This window comes from Scyliorhinus canicula, chromosome 3 (genome assembly GCF_902713615.1).
Source record: "Scyliorhinus canicula chromosome 3, sScyCan1.1, whole genome shotgun sequence".
Classification (NCBI taxonomy): domain Eukaryota; kingdom Metazoa; phylum Chordata; class Chondrichthyes; order Carcharhiniformes; family Scyliorhinidae; genus Scyliorhinus; species Scyliorhinus canicula.
In genome coordinates this window covers 124,251,273-124,277,896 of record NC_052148.1, presented here as the reverse complement: position 1 = coordinate 124,277,896, position 26,624 = coordinate 124,251,273, and the positions used below count along the sequence as shown (strand labels likewise).

General features: G+C 46.5%; 1 protein-coding gene across 1 annotated transcript in view; it reads right to left on the bottom strand.

Moving 5' to 3' along the window:
* The window catches only part of txk (TXK tyrosine kinase), a 77,469-nt gene that overhangs the window by 24,156 nt on the left and 26,689 nt on the right, over positions 1-26,624 (bottom strand). The window contains exons 2-8 of the mRNA XM_038791240.1: positions 25,470-25,518; positions 25,272-25,368; positions 19,225-19,430; positions 13,083-13,148; positions 11,666-11,720; positions 11,121-11,200; positions 7,188-7,321 (exon numbers count right to left, since the gene is read on the bottom strand). Of these exons, the coding sequence (XP_038647168.1) occupies positions 7,188-7,321; positions 11,121-11,200; positions 11,666-11,720; positions 13,083-13,148; positions 19,225-19,430; positions 25,272-25,368; positions 25,470-25,518 (687 nt within the window). The remainder of the gene's footprint in view (positions 1-7,187; positions 7,322-11,120; positions 11,201-11,665; positions 11,721-13,082; positions 13,149-19,224; positions 19,431-25,271; positions 25,369-25,469; positions 25,519-26,624) is intronic.

The window sequence follows — 26,624 nt, the reverse complement described above, 5'->3', positions numbered from 1 at the left end:
TACTTCACCAATCACCTTAATCTCTGTCCATCACCATGCTCAAATGTTTTGTAAAACTAGTTTTGTAAAGTACAATTAAAATAGTAGCATTATCTGTCCGAGCCAAATCCAACAGTACATTCTGTAATGAACTCCAATTAGCATTATTGGTTGGCCAATTGGAGTATGAGCTCCCTCAATGATAGCTCATTGAGGGGGCCCATATAAGCACCTCTGTAGGCTTTGTGATCCAGTCTTAAGTTGACTGGAATGCTAGCAGCACTGTTTGGAGCTGCTCTTGTATCTAGTTATTGGCAATAAATATTGGTGTGGTGACGGGACTCCTGCCTCCTGTGAATTATTACAGTGGCGACGAGGTAAACAAAGAACTTTGCGGAGACCAGCTGCCGCACTCGGAGGGTAAGCCTTGCTATTTCAAAAATGCCGTTTTTTGGGAGGTCAGATGCATTCGACCCGACTATTGAGGACTGGTCCCAGTATGTGGAATGTGTTACTTCTTCCGGGCCAATGATATAACTACGGACTAAAGGAGACGAGTTATCCTGCTGTCGGCGTGCGGACTCTCAGCTTTCGCCATTATACGTAGTCTAACTTATTCCGATGCGCCGAACACAAATTCTTTCCAAGAATTAACGGAATTGGTGAAAGAGCACTACGACCCAAAATCACCCCTCATTTTGCGTAGGTACAGATTCTACACAGCGAAGCGGGAAGACAGGGAGTCAGTCACGAATTTCTTGACCCGCCTGAGAAGGCTGGCAGAAAAATGTGAGTTCGGCCCGACGCTAAATGAAATGCTTCGGGACCGGTTAGTGTGTGGTATAAACAACCTCACAATACAGAAACGTCTGTTGGCAGAAACGCAGCTAGACTGCAGGCAGGCGTTACAGCTTGCACTGTCCCTAGAAAAGGCAGCAAGTGGGGCGCAGGAATACAGTGCACGCGAATGGAGGTAGATACCTGTGAGAGGGACTACCACAACGGGTCCAGCTACCAGATAGCCGCTCTCAGGAAAAGCCTGAGGAATAGGGGGAAAAAGGAAAACCCCAGAACTGCCCCCAAGGACTAACTGGAGACAGAGGGAAGTACTGGCTGCGGCTCCCCCAACAGAGAAGGACCGTTTTTGGCACCAGACAGAGTGGGGTAACAGCGACAGAAACCCCAGAAGGAGGTGGCAAAAGAGGAATAGCAGGTGGGGACGCAGGGAAGTATACAACCTAGACGCCCCATCCTCCTCCGAAGAGGAACTATTATATAATATTGCGATGAAGAAAGCAGAACCTATTAAGATTACCCCACGGGTGAACGGTCGGCCGACAATAATGGAAATAGACACGGGGGCAGCCGTATCAATAATGGGAGTGGCAGCATTTTTAAAAATCAAAGATGGACTCCAGCCACTAACCCTAACAAAAACATCGACGAAACTTAAAACCTACATGGGGGAACCCCTGGAAGTTCTAGGCATGGCTCATGTACCCGTGGAATATGAGAAACAATTGCTCAGATTACCGTTGACGATAGTAGAGGTTAACTGGACGGAACTGGCTGAAAGACCTAAAATTAGATTGGATGAAAATTTTCCAGAGTGGAAGCGGGCAGTTGAGTGGAGTACTCCAAAAATACCCGGAGGTCTTCAAAGAAGGTTTGGGGAAAATCATAGGCGCCAAAGCAACTTTGCACATGGACCCAGAAGCCCTTCCGAAATTTTGTAAGGCCAGGGTGGTACCTTTCGCGTTAAGGAAGAAAGTAGAGGTCAAAATAGAAAGGTTACAGTGCGACGGCATTATCAGAACAGTACAGTTCTCGGAATGGGCACAGACATAGCAGCCTTGGTACATCGGTGCCAGGAGTGCCAACAAGGGCAAAGAGTGCCACCAGCTGCGCCATTGCACCCGTAGGAATGGCCAGGCAGACCGTGGACCCGCCTGCATATTGACCACACTGGCCCTTTCATGGGCTCAATGTTTTTGGTAATAGTGGACGCCCACTCCAAATAGTTGGACGTCCACCGGGTAAACACGGCAAGCACAGCATCGCCAATCGAAAAGCTCAGGGACTCGTTTGCAGCACATGGACTGCCGGACGCATTGGTGTCGGACAACGGAACGGCATTCACAAGTGGGAATTTGGAAAATTCCTAAAAGAAAACGGAGTCCGCCACATCAAGACAGCCCCTTACCATCCAGCGTCCAATGGCCTGGCAGAGAGAGCGGTCCAGCCACTAAAAGCGGGACTCAAGAAGCAGCCGGCAGCATCAATGGATATAAAGCTCTCCCGCTGGCTGTTTGATTACAGGACCACACCGCATTCCACAATGGGCATAACGCCAGCTGAACTCTTAATGGGAAGGCGGCTGCGAACGAGGCTGAGTCTCCTTTTCCCAAATTTAACGGGGAAAGTGGAGAAACAACAGGAGGCCCAACGCAGGGGGCATGATAATAGTCGGCAGCAGAGACGTTTCCAGGTGGGGGCACCGGTTTGGGTCAAGAACTATGGGAATGGACCAACGTGGGTCAAAGGCACGTTAGAGTCCCAAACAGCGCCCATATCCTATGAGGGTTCGATAGGAGGTAAGGTGCTGAAGAAACACCTAGACCAAATAAGGGCAGCGGAGCTATACCTGGAGGCAGGCGAAGCAGGACTGCCTCAAGCTGGGATAGCCCAGACGGAAAGGATACCCACACCCCAGCCCCGAGCAATTTCTCCAGATCCCATCATCCAGTCGTCAGAGTCGGAGATAGACACGTTCGACGAGGCCGCCGCGACACCTCTCCCCGAGGAGGATGAAGAACAACTTCCAAGGAGGTCGTCAAGAAAAAGACGGGCACCTATAAGGTACATCCCGCCACATCGGAGAACAACCCGGCAGATGACACAGAGGTGACAGACCCGGACATGAGGAGCAGGAAGAAGCTCAGAGGAATGCCAGCTGGCAGGAATTCCTCAGACCTTGGGGGAGGAGGGGTGTAATGACCTCCAATTAGCATTAATGGTTGGCCAATTGGAGTATGAGCTCCCTCAATGATAGCTCATTGAGGGGGCCCATATAAGCACCTCTGTAGGCTTTGTGAGCCAGTCTTAGGTTGACTGGAATGCTAGCAGCACTGTTTGGAGCTGCTCTTGTATCTAGTTATTGGCAATAAATATTGGTGTGGTGACAGGACTCCTGCCTCCTGTGAATTATTACACATTCATTTCTTGCAAAGTCATGGTTCACTATTGCAGTATGTTATGATATATGAAGTCACCATAATTAAATTAAATTAAATGGCATTCCTCAGAATACCCGTCATGTGAGAGTACCTTTAAGAAATGGGTGTTTAAGAAATGTACCTTTAAGAAATGAAGCTGCTCATGTTACTGGAGTGATGTCAGAGTGTGGGTGAGCTGAACTCTACTTCTGCTTTTTAGTTTCAGTTTGAGAAAAGCTTGGATGTGTCTGTGTTTTTCAGTGAGCTGCATCTGGAGTTAAAACAAAGGGCTATACTGTTGATCTCTGCCATCCAAAGGCTATCTATGGATCACCTGGTGAACCCAGAATTGTAAAAGATCTCAGTATTGAATGTAAACCTAATGTGCTCCTGTTTGAAGGTTTGTTAAGTCTTTTGGATGTTAAAAGGACAGCTTGCAGGATTACTTAGTGTTGTAGTCTTTGGGGTTGTATTTGAATTAATGGTTGCTTAGATGTTCACTGTTTGTTTTAAAAAGGTTAACTTGAGTTCATAGAATAAACATGGTTTTGCTTTAAAAAATACTTGTCCTTTTCTGCTGTACCACACCTGTAGAGTGGGCCGTGTGCTCCCCATACCACAATCTATTAAACGTTGTGGGTCAGGTGAACTCCATGATACACTTTGGGGTTCTCTAAACCCTGACCCATAACACCCCACATGCTTCACAGTCAATCAATTACCTTTAAAGTTCTTGTTAGTTTTGTCCTAGGATGCAATATAACAAGACAATACATTATTGGCCACTTGTGGCCTAATACTGAGGGCATTAAGAATTGAGTGCAGTTTGTGAATGGTGTCCAATAGAGGCCAAATTGGGTAAGTGTAACAGAGTTGTGCCCTGAAGCATGAAGGGGGTTTCTATGACAATCCAGCAGATTTGATGGTGACTTCTGTAATTCTAATACACAAATTACTGTTGTTATGGAATTTCATTTCCCAATTTGCTTTAGTGGGATTAGTAAACACTTGTGGGGAGGTGATTTTCCATTACCCCATGGCATATTTCTCCATGGCGGGAGGTGGCCCTGCTGTTTCAATTCCAATTGAATCCACCCCCTGCGTTGGGAAAACCAGTGGGAGCAGAAGATCCCAATGGCACGAATGGCCAGAAAATCCCCCCCCCCAAATCTTTAGGTTACTATTTGATGCCACTATTACTTTACAGGTCAGTAATTGAGCAAGACCTTAAGCAAGGCCCCTTAAACAACAATGAGAAAGAAGATATTGAGAGATAAATGTTGTCAGGACACTAGTAGATTTACACTGTTCGTATTTCAGAAGTGCCATAGGATATTTGGGCACAAGCTTCAATTTACCTCACTGAAATACTAACCTAGAATATATTCTCAAATTTCTGGGAAGACCTGGAACCTGCAACTTTCTGAATAGTCAAGAGTGTTATCACTGAGATATATAGGGCGGGATTCACTGTCTGTCAACGCACAAATCACGAAACCTGATTGGGCGGAGAATAGCCTCTGACGCCCAAAATCACGGTTTGACACCAAATCGGGATCCTCCGGCACCCTAAAAATGGCGTAAATGCATTGCTCGCCGCAATACCATTGGCATATCATTAGCGGGCCTGACCCTCTATTCTCTGGGGCCCCCGCAATTCACCGCCACCGATGGGCTAAGTTCCCGACGGCGCAGTTCACTTGTGGTCTCGGCAGTTAGGAACACGGTATGGCGGCTGCAGACTGTGTCCAGCGCCGTCACAGTCAGATGAAAGCCATGCTGCTGGCCATGGACGGCTTCCGCGAGGGCTGGGGGTGGCTGGTGGGGGGTTGCCAGGAGATGGCCGGTGGGGGGCAGTATTTGGCAGGTTGGATCCGCACACAGCTGGCGCCATGTTTCTGATTGCCAAATATTATCATGGTTTTCAAGTTTGTCAAACCAATGTTTTTTTATTTTAGAAGAATATTTCAGCTTTCCTTTTTAAAGAGAAAAAGAGCTTTTAAAGCATCAGATCTGCTGTTAGTTTTGTCTGGAGAACAACATACAGAACGTCCGATATCTGACCTTTCAGTGATCGAATAGCCACGCATTTCAGTTCGAAAAAAACGTGCATTTACATAACTCCTGATTGCTACTTCAAATATTTCACAAAACACAAATTACTTTGAAGTGCAGAGATAGTTATTATGTCTGCAAAGGCAATATGAATTGCTGGTGGTACATACCCAAGCCATGGTACGCAGCAGTAACCTGCTCACCGATGTTCAGTTGGACTTTTGCCAGGACCACTCGGCTCCTGATCTCATTTTAATCTTGGTCCAAACATAGACACAAAAGCTAAGTTCAAGGGGGGAGGTGAGCATGATTGCCCTCAACATCAAGGCAGCTTTTGACCCAGTGTGGCACCAAGGATCCCTAGCAAAAGTGAAGTCAATGGGAATCAGGAGACACTGTCCACTGCTTGGAGTCATACCTAACACAAAGGAAGATAGTTGTGGTCAATCTTCTCAGCCCCAGGATATTGCTGTACAAGTTCCTCGGGGTACAGTCCTAAGTCCAACCATCATCAGCTGTTTTATTAATGAGCTTCCCACCATCATAGGGTCAGAAATGGGGATGTTTCCTGATGATTGCACAATGTTCAGCACCATTCACAGCTTTACAAATAGTCCATGTCCATTTGCAGAAAAACCTGGACAATATTCAGTTTTGTCCTTATAAGTAGCGAGTAACATTCGAGTGTCACAAGTGCTAGGTAGTGACCATCTCCAACAAGAGAGAACCTAGCCATACCTTCTTGACATTCAATCACTGAATCCTCCACCCGCCATCAACATTACCACTGTCCAGAAACTGAACATGGCTAACCATGTACAATAAATACTGTGGCTACACAACCAAGTCAGTGACTGGGAATTCTGCGGCAAGTAACTCAACTCCTCACCACGCAATGCCAGTCCACCATTTACAAGGTGCAAGTCAGGAGTGTAAAGGAACACTCTTCACTTTCCTGGATGAATGCAATTCCAACAACACTCAAAGTGCAACATCCTCCAGGACAAAGCAGCCCATTTGATTGGCAGCCTATTAATGATATTCACTCTCTCCACCACTGATGCACAAAGGCAGCAGTGTGTGACAACTACAAGATGCACTGCAGGAACTCACCAGGGACCCTTTGACAGCACCTTCCAAACCCACAAACTCTACCACCTAGCAGGAAAAGAGCAGTGAATGCATGCGAATACCACCATCTGCAAGTTCCCCTCCAAGTTACACACCATCCTGATTTGTAACTGTATTGTCCTTCCCCACTCAGTTAAAATCCTGCAACTCCCTCCCTACCAGCAATGTGAGTGTACCCTCATGAGATGGACTGCAGCAGTTCAAGAAGCCAGCTCACCGCCACCTTCTCAAGGATAACTCTGGGCGAGCAACAAATGCTGACCTCAGTGACGCTCACAACCCATGAAAGAATTTTTAAAATGCAGCAGCCATTTTGAGCATGGCGAGATGTTGCAAATAAGAGATGAATGAGCTTGTAGTCTAAGATTCAGCAACGTTGGTTGAATTAAGCAACGCTGGCCAGGAAAAGTGCTGTGTGTTCTTCATAACCATGAGATTTATAATAGCCCAATGAATACCTGGACCAGGCATTCAAGAGCTTTGTTTAATAACTCACCTGAGGGGTGGCACCTGCAGCAGTGTAATGCTGAATCAACACTGCCTGGAGTATCAGCTTTCATTGTGAGCTCAAACTGCTGACATGGAGCCCGTAGCTTCTGACCCAAAGGTAAAAGTGTTGCCAAGTCTGCTAAGTTGATTCTTGACATAATCATTATGGAGACAGAAGTAATTGGGGCTTCAGTATTTTATAAAATCTATTGCCGATTATCTTGTACTATCAAGATCCAAAATTCTAAAGTATCTATAATCCACACCTAACAAAGTTTTATTTTCAAATATTTGGATAGGATCATATTTACACTGTACCTGCTGCGTTGAGTTCATGATACTCAATGAGTTCAGGGATGGTATCAAATAGGTGTTTTTCTGCCACATAGTATTGTTTCTTTGATGTCTGTGTCTGTTTAATGTGGTAGTGTCTGACTGATCCGTTTTGATCACTGTAGGAACATATCAGAATCATAACTAAAACAAACATGTTGAAATACTCCTTCACACTTGCAACCTTTGAGAATATTTTCTTACTGAAAGCAGTGCAACCAAAGGGAGATATAGTTGCCATTGGTTACAACTACATCATTGTTGATCTCTCACATTACCGTATTTTCTACCACAAAGTGACATTTACTTGCATAGTAGCAAAAGTCAATAAAATAACCTCTCAGAAAAAATATCCCATGTCTTTTTATGAGTTAATGATTCTGCAATATCTACGTCAATGCAATGTGGTTGATGTGTCACATTCACATTGCCACATAAATTGCAGAGCAACTCTGCTTAGGAGTCATCCATTTTAAAGCAAACTTTGGCCAGAAGACCAAGATCACCTCAAGCAGCTGGTCTCACAACAAATTGGGTTTCCAACAGCATAAATAATAACATACACTTGGATATCTTATCATGTTGAAAAGTCTTCAGTGAATTATTTGGAAGTACAATGATCAAATAGGTCTCATACAACTGAAGCTGAAATGAAATCAATTTTTAGAACTTTAAAATGACAGTGCAATAAAGAAGGAACGAATTATACAGATTTTAATCTGCATAAAAACCTAACAGAACATTCAGAAATGACTGTTTTGTCTACGTGCATGCAAGCACTGAGCTCTACGTCAACTTGTTACAGTGTGGGTGGAGTCAGTATAATACTCAAAATGCAAGTATTGATGCAGATGATTCTTCCAACCTGCACCGTTGTAATTCAGTAAATTCCTGAATTATTACTGGGCCATGCAAATATAAAAAACAAACAGAAGACATTCTTGGCATCTTTAAAAGCCCATGTGATTAACACCCAGTCTCTGAGGTTATCATATATGTTTTTTTGTATTCATCAATGCGTGTGACGTCACTGACTAGGCCGGCATTTATTGCGATCCTTAATGTTGTGGCTAAAATCTACACTTCAGGGAAACTGTGACTATTCAATTCTGCAAAATTCATATCCTCTGAAAGGAGGATAATACTATTTCAGGTAAGGATCCGTGACCTGTGATAAATTTTCTATCTCAGGCTAGCATTAGCTAGGACCTGAAATAAGAGGCGTATTTATTTTATGGAAGGCATCTGGACACCTGGGCCGGAATTCTCCCCTACCCGGCGGGGCGGGGGTTCCCGGCATAGCGGAGTGGCGCCAACCACTCCGGCGTCGGGCCTCCCCAAAGGTACGGAATTCTCCGCACCTTTAGGGGCTAGGCCCGCGCCGGAGTGGTTGGCCCTCGCCGACTGGCGCCAAAACCGGCGCTAACGGACTTTGACGCCCGCCATCCAGCGTCAGGGGCTGGCTGAAAGGCCTTCGCCAGTCCGCGCATGCGCCGGTGCGTCAGCGGCCGCTGACGTCACCACCGGCGCATGCGCGTTAGGGGGGTCTCTTCCGCCTCCGCCATAGTGGAGGCCGTGGCGGCGGTGGACGAAAAAGAGTGCCCCCACGGCACTGGCCCGCCCGCCGATCGGTGGGCCCCGATCGCGGGCCAGGCCACCGTGGGGACACTCCCCGGGGTCCGATCGCCCGCCCCCCCCCCCCCCCCCCCAGGGCCCCGGGGGCCCGCTCTCGCTGCCAATCCCGCCGGCACCAAAGGTGCTACAATTCCCGCCGGCGGGAGAGGCCTGTCAGCGGCGGGACTTCGGCCCATCGCGGGCCGGAGAATCGCCGCGGGGGGGGGGGCACCCCGATCGGCGCGCCGTGTTTCCCGCTCCCGCCGATTCCGGGTGGTGGAGCATTCCGGCAACGGCGCGGGTGGGATTTACGCCGGCCCCGGGCGACTCCCCGACCCTGCGGGGGGTCGGAGAATTCCACCCCTGCTTTGAGGGCATTAGTTGTACTATATTATCATGATTACTTTGATCAATTCTAAACTTGAGAAACTCCTGCCTCCATGAGGTATGAAACAGTCAAATTAAGGGGCGGGATTCTCCGACCCCCTCGCCGGGTGGGAGAATCGCCGGGGGTCGGCGTGAATCCCGCCCCCGCCATCCTCCTAATTCTCCCGCGCCCCAAAAACTTGCCCGGCGTGAGTCGCGGCACCCGCCTCGGAGAATGGCAGGGTCCGGCGCAACTCAATTAGTGCCAGGGCCGCCCGAATTCTCCGGCCCGCGATGGGCCGAAGTCCCGCCCGCCTGTAGCCGTTCCCGCTGTCGTAAATCAGAGTAGGTCCCTTACCGGCGGGACCTGGCAGCACAGGTGGGCTCTGGGGTTCCTGGTAGGGTCGCAGGGGGATCTTGACCCGGGAGGTGCCCCCACGGTGGCCTGGCCCGCGGTCAGGAGAATCAACGCGGGGGGCACGCCGATCGGCAGGGCGTGATTCCCGCTCTCCCGACGATTCCCGGGTGGCGGAGAATTCCGGCCACTGCGGGGGCGGGATTTACGTCAGCGGCAGGACTTCGGCCCATCACGGGCCGGAGAATCGCCGCCCCTGCCCCCGTAAATCATAAATCCCGCCCCCGCCCCGCGATGGGACGAAGTCCCGCCGCTGACAGGTCTCTCCCACCGGCGGGAATTGGAGCACCTCTGGTGCCGGCAGGATTGGCGGCGCGAGCGGGCCCCCGGGGTTCTGGTGGGGCACGGGGCGATCAGACCCCGAGGAGTGCCCCCAAGGTGGCCTGGCCCGCAAACGGGGCCCACCGATCGGCGGGCGAGCCAGTGCCGTGGGGGCACACAACGGTTGCATGCGCGGGGATGGCGCCAGCACGCGGTTCCGTGGCGCCAGGCCCCTATCCACCCGGCTGGCGGGGCACCAACCACTCCGGGGCTTGCCTAGCCCTGAAGGTGCAGAAGATTCCACACCTTTGGGGCGGCCCAATGCCGGAGTGGTTCACGCCACTTTGTCCCGCCAGGACCCCCTCCCGCCGGGTACGGGCGTATCCCGCCCAAGTTTTTGAAACAGTCAAAGCACAGTAGCACAATGGTTAGCACTGTTGCTTCACAGCGGCAGGAACCCGGGTTCAATTCCCGCTTGGGTCACTGTCTGTGCGGAGTCTGCATGTTCTCCCAGTGTCTGCGTGGGTTTCCTCCGTGTGCTCCGGTTTCCTCCCACAGTCCAAAGATGCGCAGGTTAGGTGGATTGACCATGCTAAATTGCCCCTTCATGTCCAACGGTTAGTTGGGTTCACAGGGTTACGGGGACAGGGTGGAGGTGTCGAGGTGTGGGCTTAAGCAGGGTGCTCGTTCAAAGGGCCATTGTAGACTTGATGGACTGAATGGCCTTCTTCTGCACTGTAAATTCTATGATGATTCTATGAAGTGCATAAATATTGCACAGGCATGGATTAATGTGGGCATTTTCACTCAAAGTGAAAGTATTGGTGTGCAAAATACTTTAAAAATTATAATCTTCAGAATGAACTTTGGGCTATGCCCACTGAAGCATGAGTTAGACTTAGACAACATAATCTGTGTAGAGCAAACTCCCCTGGAGAGTACCATAGAACCATAGAATTCCTGGAGTACCGAAGGAAGCCATTCAGCCCATCGAGTCTGTACCAACCCTCTGAAAGAGCACCCTATCTAGACCCACTCCCTCCACCCTATCCCGGTAACCTCACCGAACCTGCACATCTTCGGACTGTGGGAGGAAACCCGAGCACCTGGAGGAAACCCAGCAGATACAGAGAGAACGTGACAATTGTACAACAATAAAAGCCTTCCACAAAACATTACTTTTATAGTTGCCCACCTGAATGAATACCACATACAGTGATGATGTTACGGTTGGAATTTCAAGAAATAAAATCATTCCTTACCCTCCAGCTTTAGTATAAACAGATACAGTGTAAACCCCTTGCTGACTGGAGTCTCTGACAATAAAAGCCCCTTCTTTAGCCTGAAAGAAAATGTATAAAAAGATGTATATTTTTAAAAACAAAATCTGTAACTAACACTTGCAAAACACTTAGTGGGTGAAATTAGTATTTGCACTTATAACAACACGTTGGCTGCATGTTTTACACCAGCCCAATATTAATATCTCAAAGGAAAAGAAAACAGCTTGATGCAAAATTTGCTGCCAAGCAACATAGGCGGTGAAGAGGAATTTCATACCCTTTATTCCTGAAAATATAAACCAAGAGCTTAAAGATAGAGACAGCCTGATTTAGTGAAATAACTAATCACATTATTATTTCAGCTCACTTGATGCAATCTTGCGTGGTAAAGCTATTCACTCTCATTTCTTTTATTTTCATTTTTTAAATATTGTATATTTTGTCAAAATAATAAAAGTTCTAAAATATAAGCTGAATTTATCTGTACATCCAAATAATATTTTAGGAATTGCAGTATAATTTACCTCTTGCCGGAGAAGCTGTTCTGCCTTAGTCCGTGTTGTATTTTTACAATACCATCTGCAGGGAAAGAGAGATTATTTTCATTTCCTTTTTGTTGTCATTTCAACATACTATGTTTGTGCGACAGTGCTGCATTGACAGTGACACTGAAAGGCTTTTTCTCTTACTGTCCCCCTACCTTAAACAAGCTTTTCTTTACATGAAAACTCAGATTTCTGTAAATACTCAGCCAGTAGGCAGGCAGCATCTGTGCAGAGAAACAAAGTTAACTTTTCAGGTCGATGTTCCCATTGATCTGAATTGCTAACTCTTGCTTCTCTCCACAGATGCTGCCTGGCCCATTGAGTATTTACAGAATTTTGAGTTTTTATGTCAGATTTCTAGCATCCACAATATTTTGCTTAGTGAACTTCCCTCCAGTCATGCGAAAGCTTCAACTTCTATGCTCAATTGAACAGAGTGAGGTTTTGTGGTCAAGTTCACTGGTTGCTCCGACTTTCCAGTGGGTGGCACACATCACTGATGACCAAAATAAAAATATTTAAACAGGGTAGTAGCAAACCGCATCAATGTCTGAAATTTTAATTCACAAACTATCTGATTTGATTTGAAGCCTTAAATTTAAGTTAAAATTTTGATGGAAATTTCCAAGACCCAATTTTGACTACTTTCATGAGAGATTTTGACCAAATGTGAGTCTTGTTCATAAAGGTCCTTGGCATTCCAATTTTAAAGAGCTTGCCTGCTTAAAGGAAGAAAGTAACTTTATTGCGTTATGTGATCCCTGGCTGAAATTTGTTCTGTGCATTTGTTTGTTTTGCTGAGTAGACCTCCCTTTTTGCATTTTTGTTTTGATACCCTGATCCCCACATTCCCACAACCACTGCAACAATACTTTGCTTAATTCTTTACATTCCAGTTTATGTTATATATATCCTGTTTCACTTCATAGTGAGGATGGCTATTCCAATGGAAAATCGAAGGTGCTGCTTAACTGAGGTGATGAAGAGAGGCTTGTTCGGAGCCAGTGTAATAACTGAGGCTTTCTGGCAGCACCTAGCATTATTCCAAGGCCTGTGTTGATATTTCAGAGGAGACAGGTCCTTACCACCTCTGTATCATTAGGCAGGCTGCCATACAGCTGTGCCATCTGTTGCCTAATGATCTGCACAACTCGTTCAAGGGTGTGAAGTAAAGATAATTGAAGCACAAAGTTTTTATACCACTGCATCCTCTGCCACATTGGGCAGTGTGTAATGCACAACTGTACCAGGGAAAGACTGCTACCATCAGTATAGCAGCCCATGACACTTTAAGAGTATGCTGAATTGGACAAAATACTAACATCGATTCATTTCTAAAGGGCTAGTGTTTGTTAGCATTCAAATAGGAAATACAGTAGTAATATAATAAACTTACTCAAATGCCTCTATACTATTAGATTTCTTCTCCGTCACATAGTTGCTTGGAATTAATCCTTCATTTCTGAAATAATATATGTTAATTACTTTCGGTTTCATAAGGACCTTTCATCAAGATCACATTAGACTAATCTAAAATTAAAATACAAATTAAACAAAGTGAAGACATTGGGCAGTGAGTAGTCCAAATTCAAGTGAAGATAACATTTGCAAAGTACTTTTACCTTGAGGATCCATTTTAGTTATCCCAAAAGATTTCGTAGTTAAAGTTACTTTGTCAAAATGAGGCAACATAAACATTAGATGAGATGGAGAAGGAGGCAATGAAAGATTTTAACCATATACAAGGACAGACTGGATAGGCTCAGGACAGGGTCAAGTACAAAACACAACAGGAGTGCCATGTTGTCTAGACAGCAAGATCAGACAGCTAGATAGGAAAACTAATTAAAACTATATAAATGTATGAATCCCAGATTGTTTGAAGTAAAACAAGATTATTTTAAATATTTTATTCTTCTTGGACTAAAAGCTTTTTTCCTGTTATTCATAAAGTTGCTTCTCAATCTTTTCTATTTATGTCAGTTTTCAACTTGGCTTACTGGTAACTCAAGAAGCTTGACATCATCCAGGACAAAACAGCCTGCTTGATTGGCATCTCTTCCAAAAACGTTTGCTCCCTCCACCACCAACCATCGACAAAATGCGCTGCAGGAACTCACCAAGGCTCTTCAGACAGCACCTACCAACCCATGCCCACTACCAGAAGGACAAGGGAAGCTGTCTTCGCTCTTGTCCAAATTCAACTTATACCCTGAGAAGTAGCTTCATTATCTCATCCATGGCAGTGACTGGGTCCATAATATAAAGAAGCAGGTCATCTGTATACAAGGACATCCTCCCCGCTTTATCCCCCATTCAGTGGAAGATCTTAATGCTATGGCTGATGGTTCGATAGCCAAAGCAAACAGAAGTGGAGGCAATGGAAAACCCTGCCCTGTACCCCTATTCAACTGAAAGTAACCTGAGTTCAAGGCATTTATGTGAACATTTGCAGAGGGGGGCCATGGACAAAAGATGAATCCAAGATATAAACGTAGTCCCTAAACAAAACCTCCCAAGAATCTCAAAGAGATACCCCCACTCCACTGTATCAAATGCATTTTTGGCATCCATTGAGACAATCACCTCCGGTTCGGGTGCTGGGGAGGGGGAGAAGATAATGATTAACAATCAACGTAGACTGGTGACAAATGCCGACCCTTGACAAAACCTGTCTGTTCTTCTGCTCCAACCGCAGTGACAGCACTTTAGCCAGCAATTTAGCTAAAGTGCAATACAGTGGAACCAATAAGAAATATTGTGACATTGTGTGTGTTTGACAAGTTATTTCTTCTCGTCTAAAGTCATAGTTTGTAAAGTAAAAATAAGGGGCTGGATTCTCCGGTTCCTGACGCCGAAATCGCGCTCAGCAAACAGGCAGTGAATTCAAGTTTCTGACCAATTCGGGGGTGGCGTCGCTTTCCTAATGCTCCGCCCCCTCCAAAGCGGTATATTTCTTGAGTACGCCGCGCCACGTATCGACGGCCTCAGTACATTGCCTGAGGCCCGCCCCCGATGCTCCGTCCCCGACTGCCTGTGTTCCCAATGGTGTGGGTCTCTCATGTTCTCACCCGTCGGGAATGCGGCCTAGTGGCTGCGGACTGAGTCCAGCACCGCCATAGTCGGGGGACGACCAATCCGCACGCAGTGAGGACATTATTCGGGCTGGGGGCACTGTGGGGGGGGTGGTGCAGATTGTGTGAGCCAGCCAAAGGGGGGCACTATTATGCGGGCTGGGTCCGCGGGCTGCATTCGCCATGTAGCACGGCATGGCCGCTGCAAGACGCCACTGTGCGCATGAGCGGTCACAGACCCGGCAATTCTCTGCACCGTATCGGCAGCTAGAGCCAGGTGCACTACGCTGCTGTTCTGCTAGCCCACAGCAAAATGGGGAATCGGTGGCCATTTTGTGCCAGTCTTTTTGGCATAAAACGCCACTGTTCCCACACCGGCATGGGGACATAGCCCCAGAATCAGAGAATCCAGCCCAAGATTGTGCTTTTTCCTTACGTGTTTAAATTTCTATAGAAATGGAATATATTTAAAACAAAGTTTGTGTCTTAATGTAAGGTGGTTGTAGAAGTCAGGTAATCATAAGATACAACAGTGGTCAATATTCAACTGGATTGTTTTAATTTCCAGTAGTAAAAAGCCTGGCAGAGGAAGTTAAAAAGGACCTGCAGAGGTGGGACACACTCCCACTCTCCGTCGCGGGGAGGGTGCAGATGATCAAGATGAATGTGCTGCCCAGGTTAGACCACAAGACCATAAGAAATAGGAGCAGAATTAGGCCACTCGGCCCATCGAGTCTGCTCTACCATTCAATCATGGCTGATATTTTCTCATCCTCATTCTCCTGGCTTCTCACCATAACCCCTGATTCCTTTATTAATCAAGAACCTATCGATCTGTCTTAAAGACACTCCATGATTTGGCCTCCACAGTCTTCTGCGGTAAAGAGTTCCAGATTCACCACCCTCTGGCTGAAGAAATTCCTCCTCATCTCTGTTTTAAAAGATCGTCCCGTTAGTCTGAGATGGTGTCCTCTGGTTCTAGTTTTTCCTACAAGCGGAAACATCCCCTCCATGTCCACTCTCCAGGCCTCGCGGTATCCTGTAAGGTTCAATAAGATCCCCCCCTCGTCCTTCTAAACTCCAACGAGTACAGACCCAGAGTCCTCAACCATTCCTCATATGACAAGTTCCTCTTACTGTTCAGATCCATACCGATCTCCATACTTAAGGCCTTCTTCAACACAGTTGACTAATTGATCGTGGTGTTTGTCCCGGGGGGGGGGGGGGGGGGGGGGGGGGGGGGGGCGGTAAGAGAGAATCCAAGGATCCCCAAAAAGGTCCTACAGAGAAAAAGAAGTATGGAGGGGCCTAGTCCTCCCAAACCTACAGTACTACCACTGGACCTGGAATCAAATGAGACAACACTTCGGTCTAACCGAAATGTCCACCATCTGCGGCAACCACAAAGGTTCGCGCCAGCCACAATGGATGCAACCTTTAAGAGGTGGAGGCAGGACAGAGGGACGCTGATAGTTAGGGACTTCTATATGGATGACAGACTGGCGACTTTGGAGGAACTGATAGAAAGGTTACAATTGCCCAACGGGAACAAACTGCAGCACTTACAGGTAAAAAAGTTCCTCCACAAGGAGACGACAGCATTATCACCGACACCAAGACACTCAATGTTAGAGAAATTGTTGGACATGGGCACTCTGGGCGGGGGAACTGCGGGGACCGGTATGGGTGACTGCTAGAAGGGGCACACTCCCCATGAGACTAGACACTGGAGATATGGGAGGAAGAACTCGGGATAGTGGTTAGCACTGCTGTCTCACTGTGCCGAGTACTTGGGTTCGATCCCAGCCCCAGGTCACTGTCTGTGTGGATTTTGTACATTCTCCTCGTGTTTGGGTGGATCTCACCCCCACAACCAAAAAAGATGTGTAGGGTAGGTGAATTGGCCACGCTAAATTGCCCCTTAATTGGGAAAAAATATTGGGTACTTAAAATTTATTTATTTTTTAATTTTTAAAAAAGAAATAGGGTTGGGACTCTGGAGTGAAGCACTGAACAGGCCAACTCCACCGCCATATGCTCAAAGCTAATCCTAATATAACTGAAAGTGGTGCACAAAGCGCACGTAAGTGTGAACGGTGCCAAGAAGGCCCAGCCAACCACACCCACATGTCCCAGACTTATCGGGTTCTGGACAGACTTCTTTGAAGCAACGTCTAAGGTTGTGAGGGTGGAGCCATGCCCGAAAGTGGCAGTCTTTGGGGTATCAGACCAACCATAACTATTCATGGGGAGGGGGGCCAATGACCTTGCCTCCCTAATCGCATGATGAAAAATACTTCTCGACTGGTGATCAGCAACACCACCCAAATCCGCAGACTGGCTGGCTGGCCTGTCAGAATTTCTCCACTTGGGGAAAATCAAATTCACCACCCGAGGGTCGGAAGAGGGCTCCCACAAGACGCGGTTCACCAACCTGTTCCAGGACCTGCTTGAAGCCAACAGACAATAGAGTGAGGAGTTTAGGCACCGCAGAGGGGACATTGGAGCGTAAGGAATAAGGAGAGGGAAGAAAGAAGGGGTGTGGGGAAAGGAGTGGGCGATGGAAACAGCCAGGGCAGATGTCAATTGGCCGAGAACAGGGCCGGGGAGGAAGGATCGACGGCAGGGTCAAAAGGTCTCAGGTCAGAACATGGACAAGCACAGGCCAAATGAAGCCTGTGCAGGGAGGGGCTCCACCCCCCACCCCCCCAAAACCCCGCCAACCCCAGACAGAAATGTGCAAAGAAAGTCGGTGAACGAGCCTAACCAATGTATATCCAAAGGGGGAGGGGGGGGGGGGGGGAAGAATGGGGACGGAGCCAAGGTATCCCACATGATACGCCTCCATACCCCGTCCTGTCTATTCTTTTTGCTGGGGTCGACACATGTAAATAATTAAAAACATGATAATATGCAAATTAGAACATGATGTCAAGGAAATATGTAAACTGTTAAGGGGAGAATGGGGGTGTCATTCGATATTGGGATGGGGAGAGGGGGGCTACTCCTGCTATGATATGTAAATGTACGGTCATTTGTAAACTTTGTAAAAATTCTCTAAAATTTCAATAAAATATATATTTTTTAAAGTAAGCAATAATGGTTGGTTGTGAAAGTTGGCCAGTGTGAGTCGCAAAGGTCGGCCGGCGTGGGTCGCGAAGGTCGACCGGCGGTGGGTCGCGAAGGACGGCCGGCGTGGGTCGCGAAGGTCGACCAGCGGTGGGTCGCGAAGGACGGCCAGCGTGGGTCGCGAAGGACAGCCAGCATGGGTCGCGGAAGTTGGCCGGCGTGGGTCGCGAAGGTTGGCCGGGGTGGGTCGCAAAGATTGGCTGGCATGGATGTAAAAGTCGGCCGATTGGTAAAAGTCAATCCTGGGGAAAAAAGTTTGAAAAACACTGCCCAGATCATCCACTTTGGCCCTTAGTGCTTTATTAATACCGGCCATCAGTGCCATCTCAGCTTCCAAGGAAACAATGTGATCACATTACCGCTGCTTCTGAAATTCCGTTGCCAAGATGCCTGTAAGCATCTCGATCATCAATGGAGTGGCCCGAGTCATTGTAGTGGCCTCGGTTATTATCTCAACTGAACAGCCTTGAGAAGCTTTCAAATTCGTAGACGAATTTCTATTTGCAGGCTTCCTGGTTGTGAACTTTCTGAGCATTTCTCTTGCAGGGAACCTTATCCCTTCGAATTAATAAGGTTTAGCTGAAATAAAACCCTAAATTTGGGCGAAAAGGGCTAGAAATAAAGTACCCTGGCGGGAGCCACTGTGTGTACGACTTCTTCCTACATGTCGCCAACTTGTGCTCCCTACAAGTTCTCCAGTTTTCCTCCCTTGATCAACAGTTCTGCAAAAATACATTTAAAAAAAAAATAAATTTAGTATATCCAATTCATTTTTTTTTCAATTAAGGGGCAATTTAGCATGGCCAATCCACCTACCCTGCACATCTTTGGGTTGTGGGGGTGAAACCCATGCAAACACGGGGAGAATGTGCAAACTCCACACGGACAGTGACCCAGAGCCGGGATCAAACCTGGGGCCTCGGCGTCGTGAGGCAACAGGGCTAACCTACTGCGCCACCGTGCTGCCCTGCAAAAATACATTTAGCTATGTTTTACTGTTTATGGAACAGTTGTGATAGAAATTGGCTACCACATAGCAAGTTACCATTATATTGTGCAGAACAATTATATTGTTATGTTATTCAAAAAGAATTAAGACCTACATTGTTATGTAAATATATACATATTTGTCCAGATACTCACTACTGCACTATAGTTTTCAATATCCCACAGATGAATCCCAGAGTTTCTGTTTTGCAGTATATGCTGCTGGTGATTTATACCAATATATGAAGCAGTGATCAGTTTAGTTGCTATATCTGAGCACATTGTTATTCAATAACTTTATAGAATTTATAGTACTAAATATGGTAAAGGAAACATCATTATTCTTACCCATGTTTGTCCCTCGCTTTCCACCAGTGAGGGTCACGTTTCTGGAGAATAACATATTCTTCATATCTCCTGACACTCAGGTCAGTAGATTCCCGGGCCCAGAAATCATACAGCGCTATCACCCTGACCTCCCCATCCTCCTCCTCGTCACCCGGAGGTGGTGGTGGTGGCTTCCTTCTTGATGGAACCCCCACTGGCCTGTTCACCTGAACAACCAAACATTAAAAAAAATATAACAATGGCTGTATCTGTGAATCTGTTAATGCCAAAATGTACCTTATTATAATTGATTCAAACATAATGGTGAATTGTTCAAATTCAGCTGTGGTAAATGCATTCTTCACATTTTTGAAAAACATTGAGAGGCACAGTGCCGTAATGTCTTTCTGCACAGTGCACATTTAAAAAATGCGTTAAAATTTGTGTCGGTATTATTTTTGAAACACATTTAATAGTGTGATATTAAAATAAAATCCCTTTGAAAGTTAGAGAGATCTATTTCAGGGAGACACCCACTACTTTGTCAATGTCCGGTCCTCAGTTCAGTCTCTCAACGTAACATTAGCAACACGACATGAGGAGAAAGCTAGTTAGTTGTTATGGGAATGTACCCTTAGGCTGGGTCCATGGACACAAATTGCTAAATCCATGTTAGTCATGTCTGAAAAAGTGAGGATTTCACAGTTCAGGGAATCCAAACTCCTCACTGACAACGGTGAAACACAAGTTCCAATATCTTTCTAAATTTGGGTGAGGAGTTCTCCCACTTGTTTGCAGGAACTTTGGCAAAAGAGTGATGGAATTCCTGGAGAAACACTTATGTGCCTTCCGCCAAAGTTACAGCAGATGATCGAACAGAAGAACCCAGGTGAACTTCACCCAGAGTTGCTTTGAAAATAGACGTCATCAGTGGACTTGAGTACCGAATTCTTTTTCCAATTAAGGGGCAATTTAACTTGACCAATCCACCTAATCTACCCATCTTTGGGTTGTGGGGTGAGGCCCATGCAGACATGGGGAGAAAGTGCAAACTCTACACGGACAGTGACCTAGGGCCAGGATCGAACCTGGGTCCTCAGCGCCATGAGGCAGCAGTGCTAACCACTGCACCACCAACAGTGGACTTACTTAACCTAGTCCTATATAATTAATTTGTTAGTATATTAACACAAACCTATTTGAACACATCTTATTTTACACATTCTCAAGGTGTAATTTCCAGACCAGAGTGTTAACGTGTCACAGCTTTAGTACAAGAACATTCAGTCCTCTGACATATTGATCGGTTCATTTAGAAACAAAGGCCCCATCAGGGTCATTCGTCATATGACTTGCAGGTCAGGTTTTTCCAATCAAGGTTTTAATAAATCCGCTTGACACTGACTGTAAAAGAATACTTCAGTTGCTCTCTAAGCAGGGAACTAAAGTAAGGGGATTTGTATAAAGTGCTTCACTGGCAATCCTACGTGATCAAAATAAATTATATAATTTGTCAGATGTGTACTGGTCTCCACTGGTCTTTTATACAAGCAGTGTGAAGTCATGGCCTGTTCCACCCCAGGATCAGCTGTAACCACTGAAAACCATGCTTCTGGCATGCCTACTATCTCACAATTGCTACTACAATTCAACTATCAGTTATTGACATTGCTAAATTAAAATTAGGTGGACTAAACACAAATGAAACACCTGACTCATCTGTTCCTTTAACCTTAGAGGGTCTCCTGTAACAGCACCACAACTGCTTTCAGGCCCCTCAAGTGTGAGAAAACTTAAACTCTTTCCACCCAACCGTCGCACATTCCACATCACCACTCTGATCAGGGGGTTTTCACCCCCCCCCCTTCCTACCCGCCATGACCATCCCCCCCCAGGCCCTGCCTGGCAGGAGAGACCCAGCCCCAGTCACTGTCACACCCCACCCCTCTCCCCTTCCCAGAATCCCCCAAGTATCATTCCCATCCCCCCCACCAATCACATCTCACAGGCCCATCGAAACCTGCCTATACAGGTTCCAATGATCGCGGCCCCTCTCCCCACCTCACTCCCGTTCACAAGCCAACATTACATTTGCTAGCGTGGTGGCTCCTGCCAGAGCCCTCTTCCCCACATCAAGAAATACAGCATCTCCAAAGCCCCCACACCCACCCCGTCCAAGCTCCAATGCCCTGCATCAAACCAAGTCCCCAAACCCAAAGATCCATAAATTCCAACCATCCTCCCGAATCACCCCACCCCAAATGTCTTTTACATATAACAGTTAACGATAACATTCATAAAAGTAAAGACCATAAAGACAAAAATCCAGTCAAAAACGATCAAAGTCCAAACTCAGTCCAATCTCAGGCCTTCTGACTTCACAAACACCTTCGCCGCCATTTCAAAGTAGTAGTCCCTGCCTTTATGCGTGATCCTCAGTTTCTCCGGGTAGACCACACCAAACAGCACATTGTGCTTATACCAGGCTGCCCTAGCCCAACCGAAGGCTGTCCATCTCCTCGCCAGCTCCATTGTCAAGCCCTGGTATAAAGGTATACCATTGCCAAACCACTCCACCTCCCACTTTTGCTTCGCCCGCCTCAGCACCTTCTCCTTCAACTGAAAATTGCAAAATAAGACGATCACAGCTCTCAGCTGTTCTCTCGTTCTTAGTTTTGGCCGGAGCAACCAGCAGGCCCTGTCCAATTCGTAATTGGAGGGGTCCTCGCCCTCCCCCATCAACTTCACCAGCAAGTCGGCGAAGTACTCTGTGGCCTCCAGCCCTCCATGCACTTAGGCACACTCACAATCCTCAATTCTGCCTTTGTGACCTGTTCTCCAGGTTCTCTACTTTGGCTCTCAACCCTCTGTTGATCTCTGCCACCTTCTGCAACTCCTCACCTATCGAGGTGAACTGGTCGCTGTGCCGCAACAATGCCTCCTCCGCCCACTTCATTTTCTCTCCTTGCTCCCGCACCATCATCAAAGTTTTCACCATCTCCTCTCTCATCGGGGCAAGGGCCTCACCACCCATTCTTTAAGCGAGGGCATCATCTCTGTCCGATGCCTTTCAGAATGTTTTGAGAACAGCCGCTCAATTTCCCCGGCCATCACTTCAGCCATCTTTTCCACCATGATGGGTACAGCCTCACCGACAAGCTCTCTCCCGCTGAACCCCTCACCACACTTGACGGTAGACTTTAGCTCACTCCCTTTCTCGCTGGATTCTTTTTTCCAGTTTTTGACATCCTTGAAATGCCTCAGACTTTCCCACAACTTTTCACATAAGAATGTTCCCCAAATACTGGATGTAAAAATCCTAAAAAAGACAACTCTGGCAGGAGCCACCAAATGTGCGATCTCCACCTACATGCCGCAACCAGAAGCCCCTCCAGAAGTAGTCATAATTGCTACTTTTAAAAACATATTTTAAGCTCAATGGCTACTGCCTTCTTACCAGCACAAATATTTTGCATTATTAATGGTCAAACTTCTTACGTAGTCAATGACAGAGTCTCTCTGTTATTGTAAAAATGACATTTGAGCTTGCAAACTGGAATCCCTGTTCCTGAAAACGGCATGCACCATGTCCACAGGGGCAGGAATGGGGTCGTGGTATTTCGCACATTCTCACTTCATGGAGGCAGCTGCCCATAGAAATCAGGGACAGCACGGTAGCATAGTGGTTAGCACAGTTAATCCACACCTCCAGGGTCCCAGGTTCGATTCCCGGCTGGGTCACTGAGCGGAGTCTGCATGGGGTTTCCTCCGGGTGCTCCGGTTCCTCCCACAGTCCAAAGGTGTGCGGGTTAGGTGGATTGGCCATGATCAAATGCTCCTTAGCGTCCAAAAAGGGTTAAGTGGGGGTTACTGGGTTACGGGGATAGGGTAGATATGTGGGCTTGAGTAGGGTGCTCTTTGTAAGGGCCAGTACATACTCGATGGGCTAAATGGCCTTCTTCTGCACTGTAAATTCTATGATTCTATGAAATCAGCAGCTGCCTCCACGCACATGTGATTTTGGTAAGAGGTATCTGAAATCCGATTTGTGCAGATAAGACCTGGTAGGAGAAGGTCTGAACTGTGTGGATATGTATGGATAGCCAGGCTACCCTTTAGGAGAGTTGAGGTACGCTTTTGAATATGGTCCTGGGACACTATTAGGGAGGTCAGGTGCCCTTTGGAAGAGTTTAGGTGCCCTTTGGGATTTGTAAAATTCGGCATGAATTGTGTAAAATGTGACCAAACTAATTGGAACTGTGACGCTCAATGGAACTGTAGACTTAGAACCATAGAATTGCTACAGTATGTTCACACAGTACAGAAAGAAGCCATTCAGCCTTTCGAGTCTGTATCGACTGCCTGAAAGAGCACTGATGGCCCACTCCCCCATCATATCCCTGTAACCCCACGTAACCTCACATCGTTGGACTGTGGAAGGAAACCCACACAGACAAGGGGAGCAAGTTCAAACTTCTCACAGACAGTCACCCAAGGCCAGAATTGTACCTGGATCCCTGGCACTGTGAGGCTGTAGTGCTGACCACTGTGCCACCATGCCACCCTTAAACTGTCAAGAGGAACCGTCAAAAGCAGCTGTCAAAAGTGTCAAGATAAACTGTCAAGCTGTTCAGGGGCAGCACGGTAGCACAAGTGGCTAGCACTGTGGCTTCACAGCGCCAGGGTCCCAGGTTCGATTCCCCGCTGGGTCACAGTCTGTGCGAAGTCTGCACGTTCTCCCCGTGTCTGCGTGGGTTTTCTCTGGGTGTTCCAGTTTCCTCCCATAGTCCAAAAATGTGCAGGTTAGGGAGATTGGCCATGCTAAATTGCCCTTAGTTTCCAAAAAATGTTAGGAGGGGTTATTGGGATATGGGGATATGGTGGAAGTGAGGGCTTAAGTGGGTCGGTGCAGACTCGATGGGCTGAATGGCCTCCTTCTGCACTGTATGTTCTATGTTCTGTCAAGGCATTTAAAACTCTGAACCTTTAAATCTTTGCAAAAACCGGAGTATAAAAAAATAATTGCTATTTCACACTGTCTGTTGACATAAGCCATTAGTTACCATGAGTTCTGCATGACTGCTTTCACAACAAACCATTATCACAGTAGGGTGCCTGCCATTTCACAGTTTGATTGACAGTTGCAAGTGGTTGCGGACTAATTGAAATGGGGCTATGATTTCCAATGCTTGTTTTTTATAAGGGATTATGCTGCTGAAAGAAATGATTGTTGATATAAGGGATAACATAGTTGAAGGAATATAAATGTATCAAATGGGCTTTTATGAATGATGAGTGTTTAAAAAAACATAAAGTCTGCAATGCATAGATGAAGATTTATTTTATTTTATCTCAACATGGATCCAGAGGTCTTCCCGTGGTGGCTACAGGGTGAGTTGCCATGGTGGGTGTAAGGCAAAGGGTGATGGGTGAGATCATGGCTTAGAATGAGTTGACACTAAGTTGGCATCAGAGCAATAAATGGTATGGTAGGGACTGAGATTGGCATGATGGGTTTGGGGTATCATACGGAGATGGGCGGGGTAGATGAAGTAGGTTGACATGAATGGGAAATGGGGAGTGGGCAACGTGATGATGCAATGTGAGGATTGAGGGCTGTTTTATGTTTTTCTGTTTATAAAAAAACACTTTGAATCAGTGCTGCTGCACCAAGGCAGGTCTTCCACCCAACCCACCTCCACATTCAGTATCCTCCGCACTTGTTCAAGAGTCGCCTGGCCCAACTCCCAGGGAACCCCGTTATGCCAGAATAAAAATTTGACCTTTCAGCACACTTTCTCCCAGGCGACCGGGAGTGTGGTTTACGGAGCTGGGAAATATCCTGACTCTGCACTCGCAATCCAAGCTAAGGGGCCGGATTCTTCAGCTCACCGCAAGATCACCACGGACGGGATGCGGACCATGTAAAGGTTCGTTGACCTCGGGCGGGAATTTCCAGTTGCTGGGCGGGTGCAGCCGGAAAGTCCCGCCCTAAGACTCTTATAATGCGCATGTGTCATCCCATATAAATATAGCCTGAACACATATATCAAAAGAAAATCACCTACTCGGTAAATATTTGAAGGATATGATGCCTGGCGGTCATTCATAGCATAACCTTCCATGAGATCAGTATCATCTAAACTCACTTGAGTTGTCACTGCACTGAAATTTAATAACAAAAGTAAACAAATTATAGGCACCGTATACTCAAGAATGATAGAAAAATATTTTGATTTGGACGGTATTTGAAACATCAGACTTACCGTTTCTGGACAGAACAGCAACAGCAAAACACTGACTGGATGTTATGGTCTGTGAAAATATGAGATTTCAATGCAACAAAAAATTTTCAACTGTAAATTAACGCACATTTGTGGAAAAATCAAAAGCAAAATACAGCAGATAACGGGAATTTGAAACTAAAATCGAAAATTCTGAACAAAGATGTCCAATGTGTTTCCAGCATTTTATACCTTTCAGTTAACTTCAAGTTAACACCACACTAAAAAGTATTTCACTCACATGCTAGCTCATCTAATCAATTTATGATTGCTAAACATCATAAATACATTTGGTATTCTGACTATTGTTCCAATCCAATTTAGGCTAGAATATAGTTTAATTTCAAATCTTATTCCAAAATACTCACTGTAGGTTATTTTGAAAATGCCAAAAGCTTTAAGTAATATATTTAAGTAGAATGCTCTTTCAAGGGCCGGTGCAGACTCAATGGCCGAATGGCCTCCTTCTGCACTGTAAATTGCATGCATGCATATCAATATTCCACTCATACATCTTTAAACTTAGTCCGACCAGTTGGGCTAATCACACAGATTGCTTGTATATTTGAACAGAGGGAGGCTCCATATTAAAGTTAAAATATGAAAAGTGTATTCTCAGCTATAGCAGCATATCATTTCATTGTTGATTAGTTGATTATAAGGAAAGGGTGTTAAAACAACAAATGCTGACTCTATTCATTGATAAACTACATGTTGACCTTTTCCTTCACCAAATTTCAGCCACTACCAATAATTGATCAATCATTTTGAACCTTTAGAACATAGAACATAGAACAGTACAGCACAGAACAGGCCCTTTGGCCCTCTATGCTGTGCCGAGCAATGATCACCCTACTTAAACCCACGTAACCCGTATACCCGTAACCCAACAATCCCCCCATTAACCTTACACTATGGGCAATTTAGCATGGCCAATCCACCTAACCCGCACATCTTTGGACTGTGGGAGGAAACCGGAGCACCCGGAGGAAACCCACGCACACACGGGGAGGACGTGCAGACTCCACACAGACAGTGACCCAGCCGGGAATCGAACCTGGGACCCTGGAGCTGTGAAGCATTGATGCTAACCACCATGCTACCGTGAGCATGGAGTACCTTTATTACATTATGGAT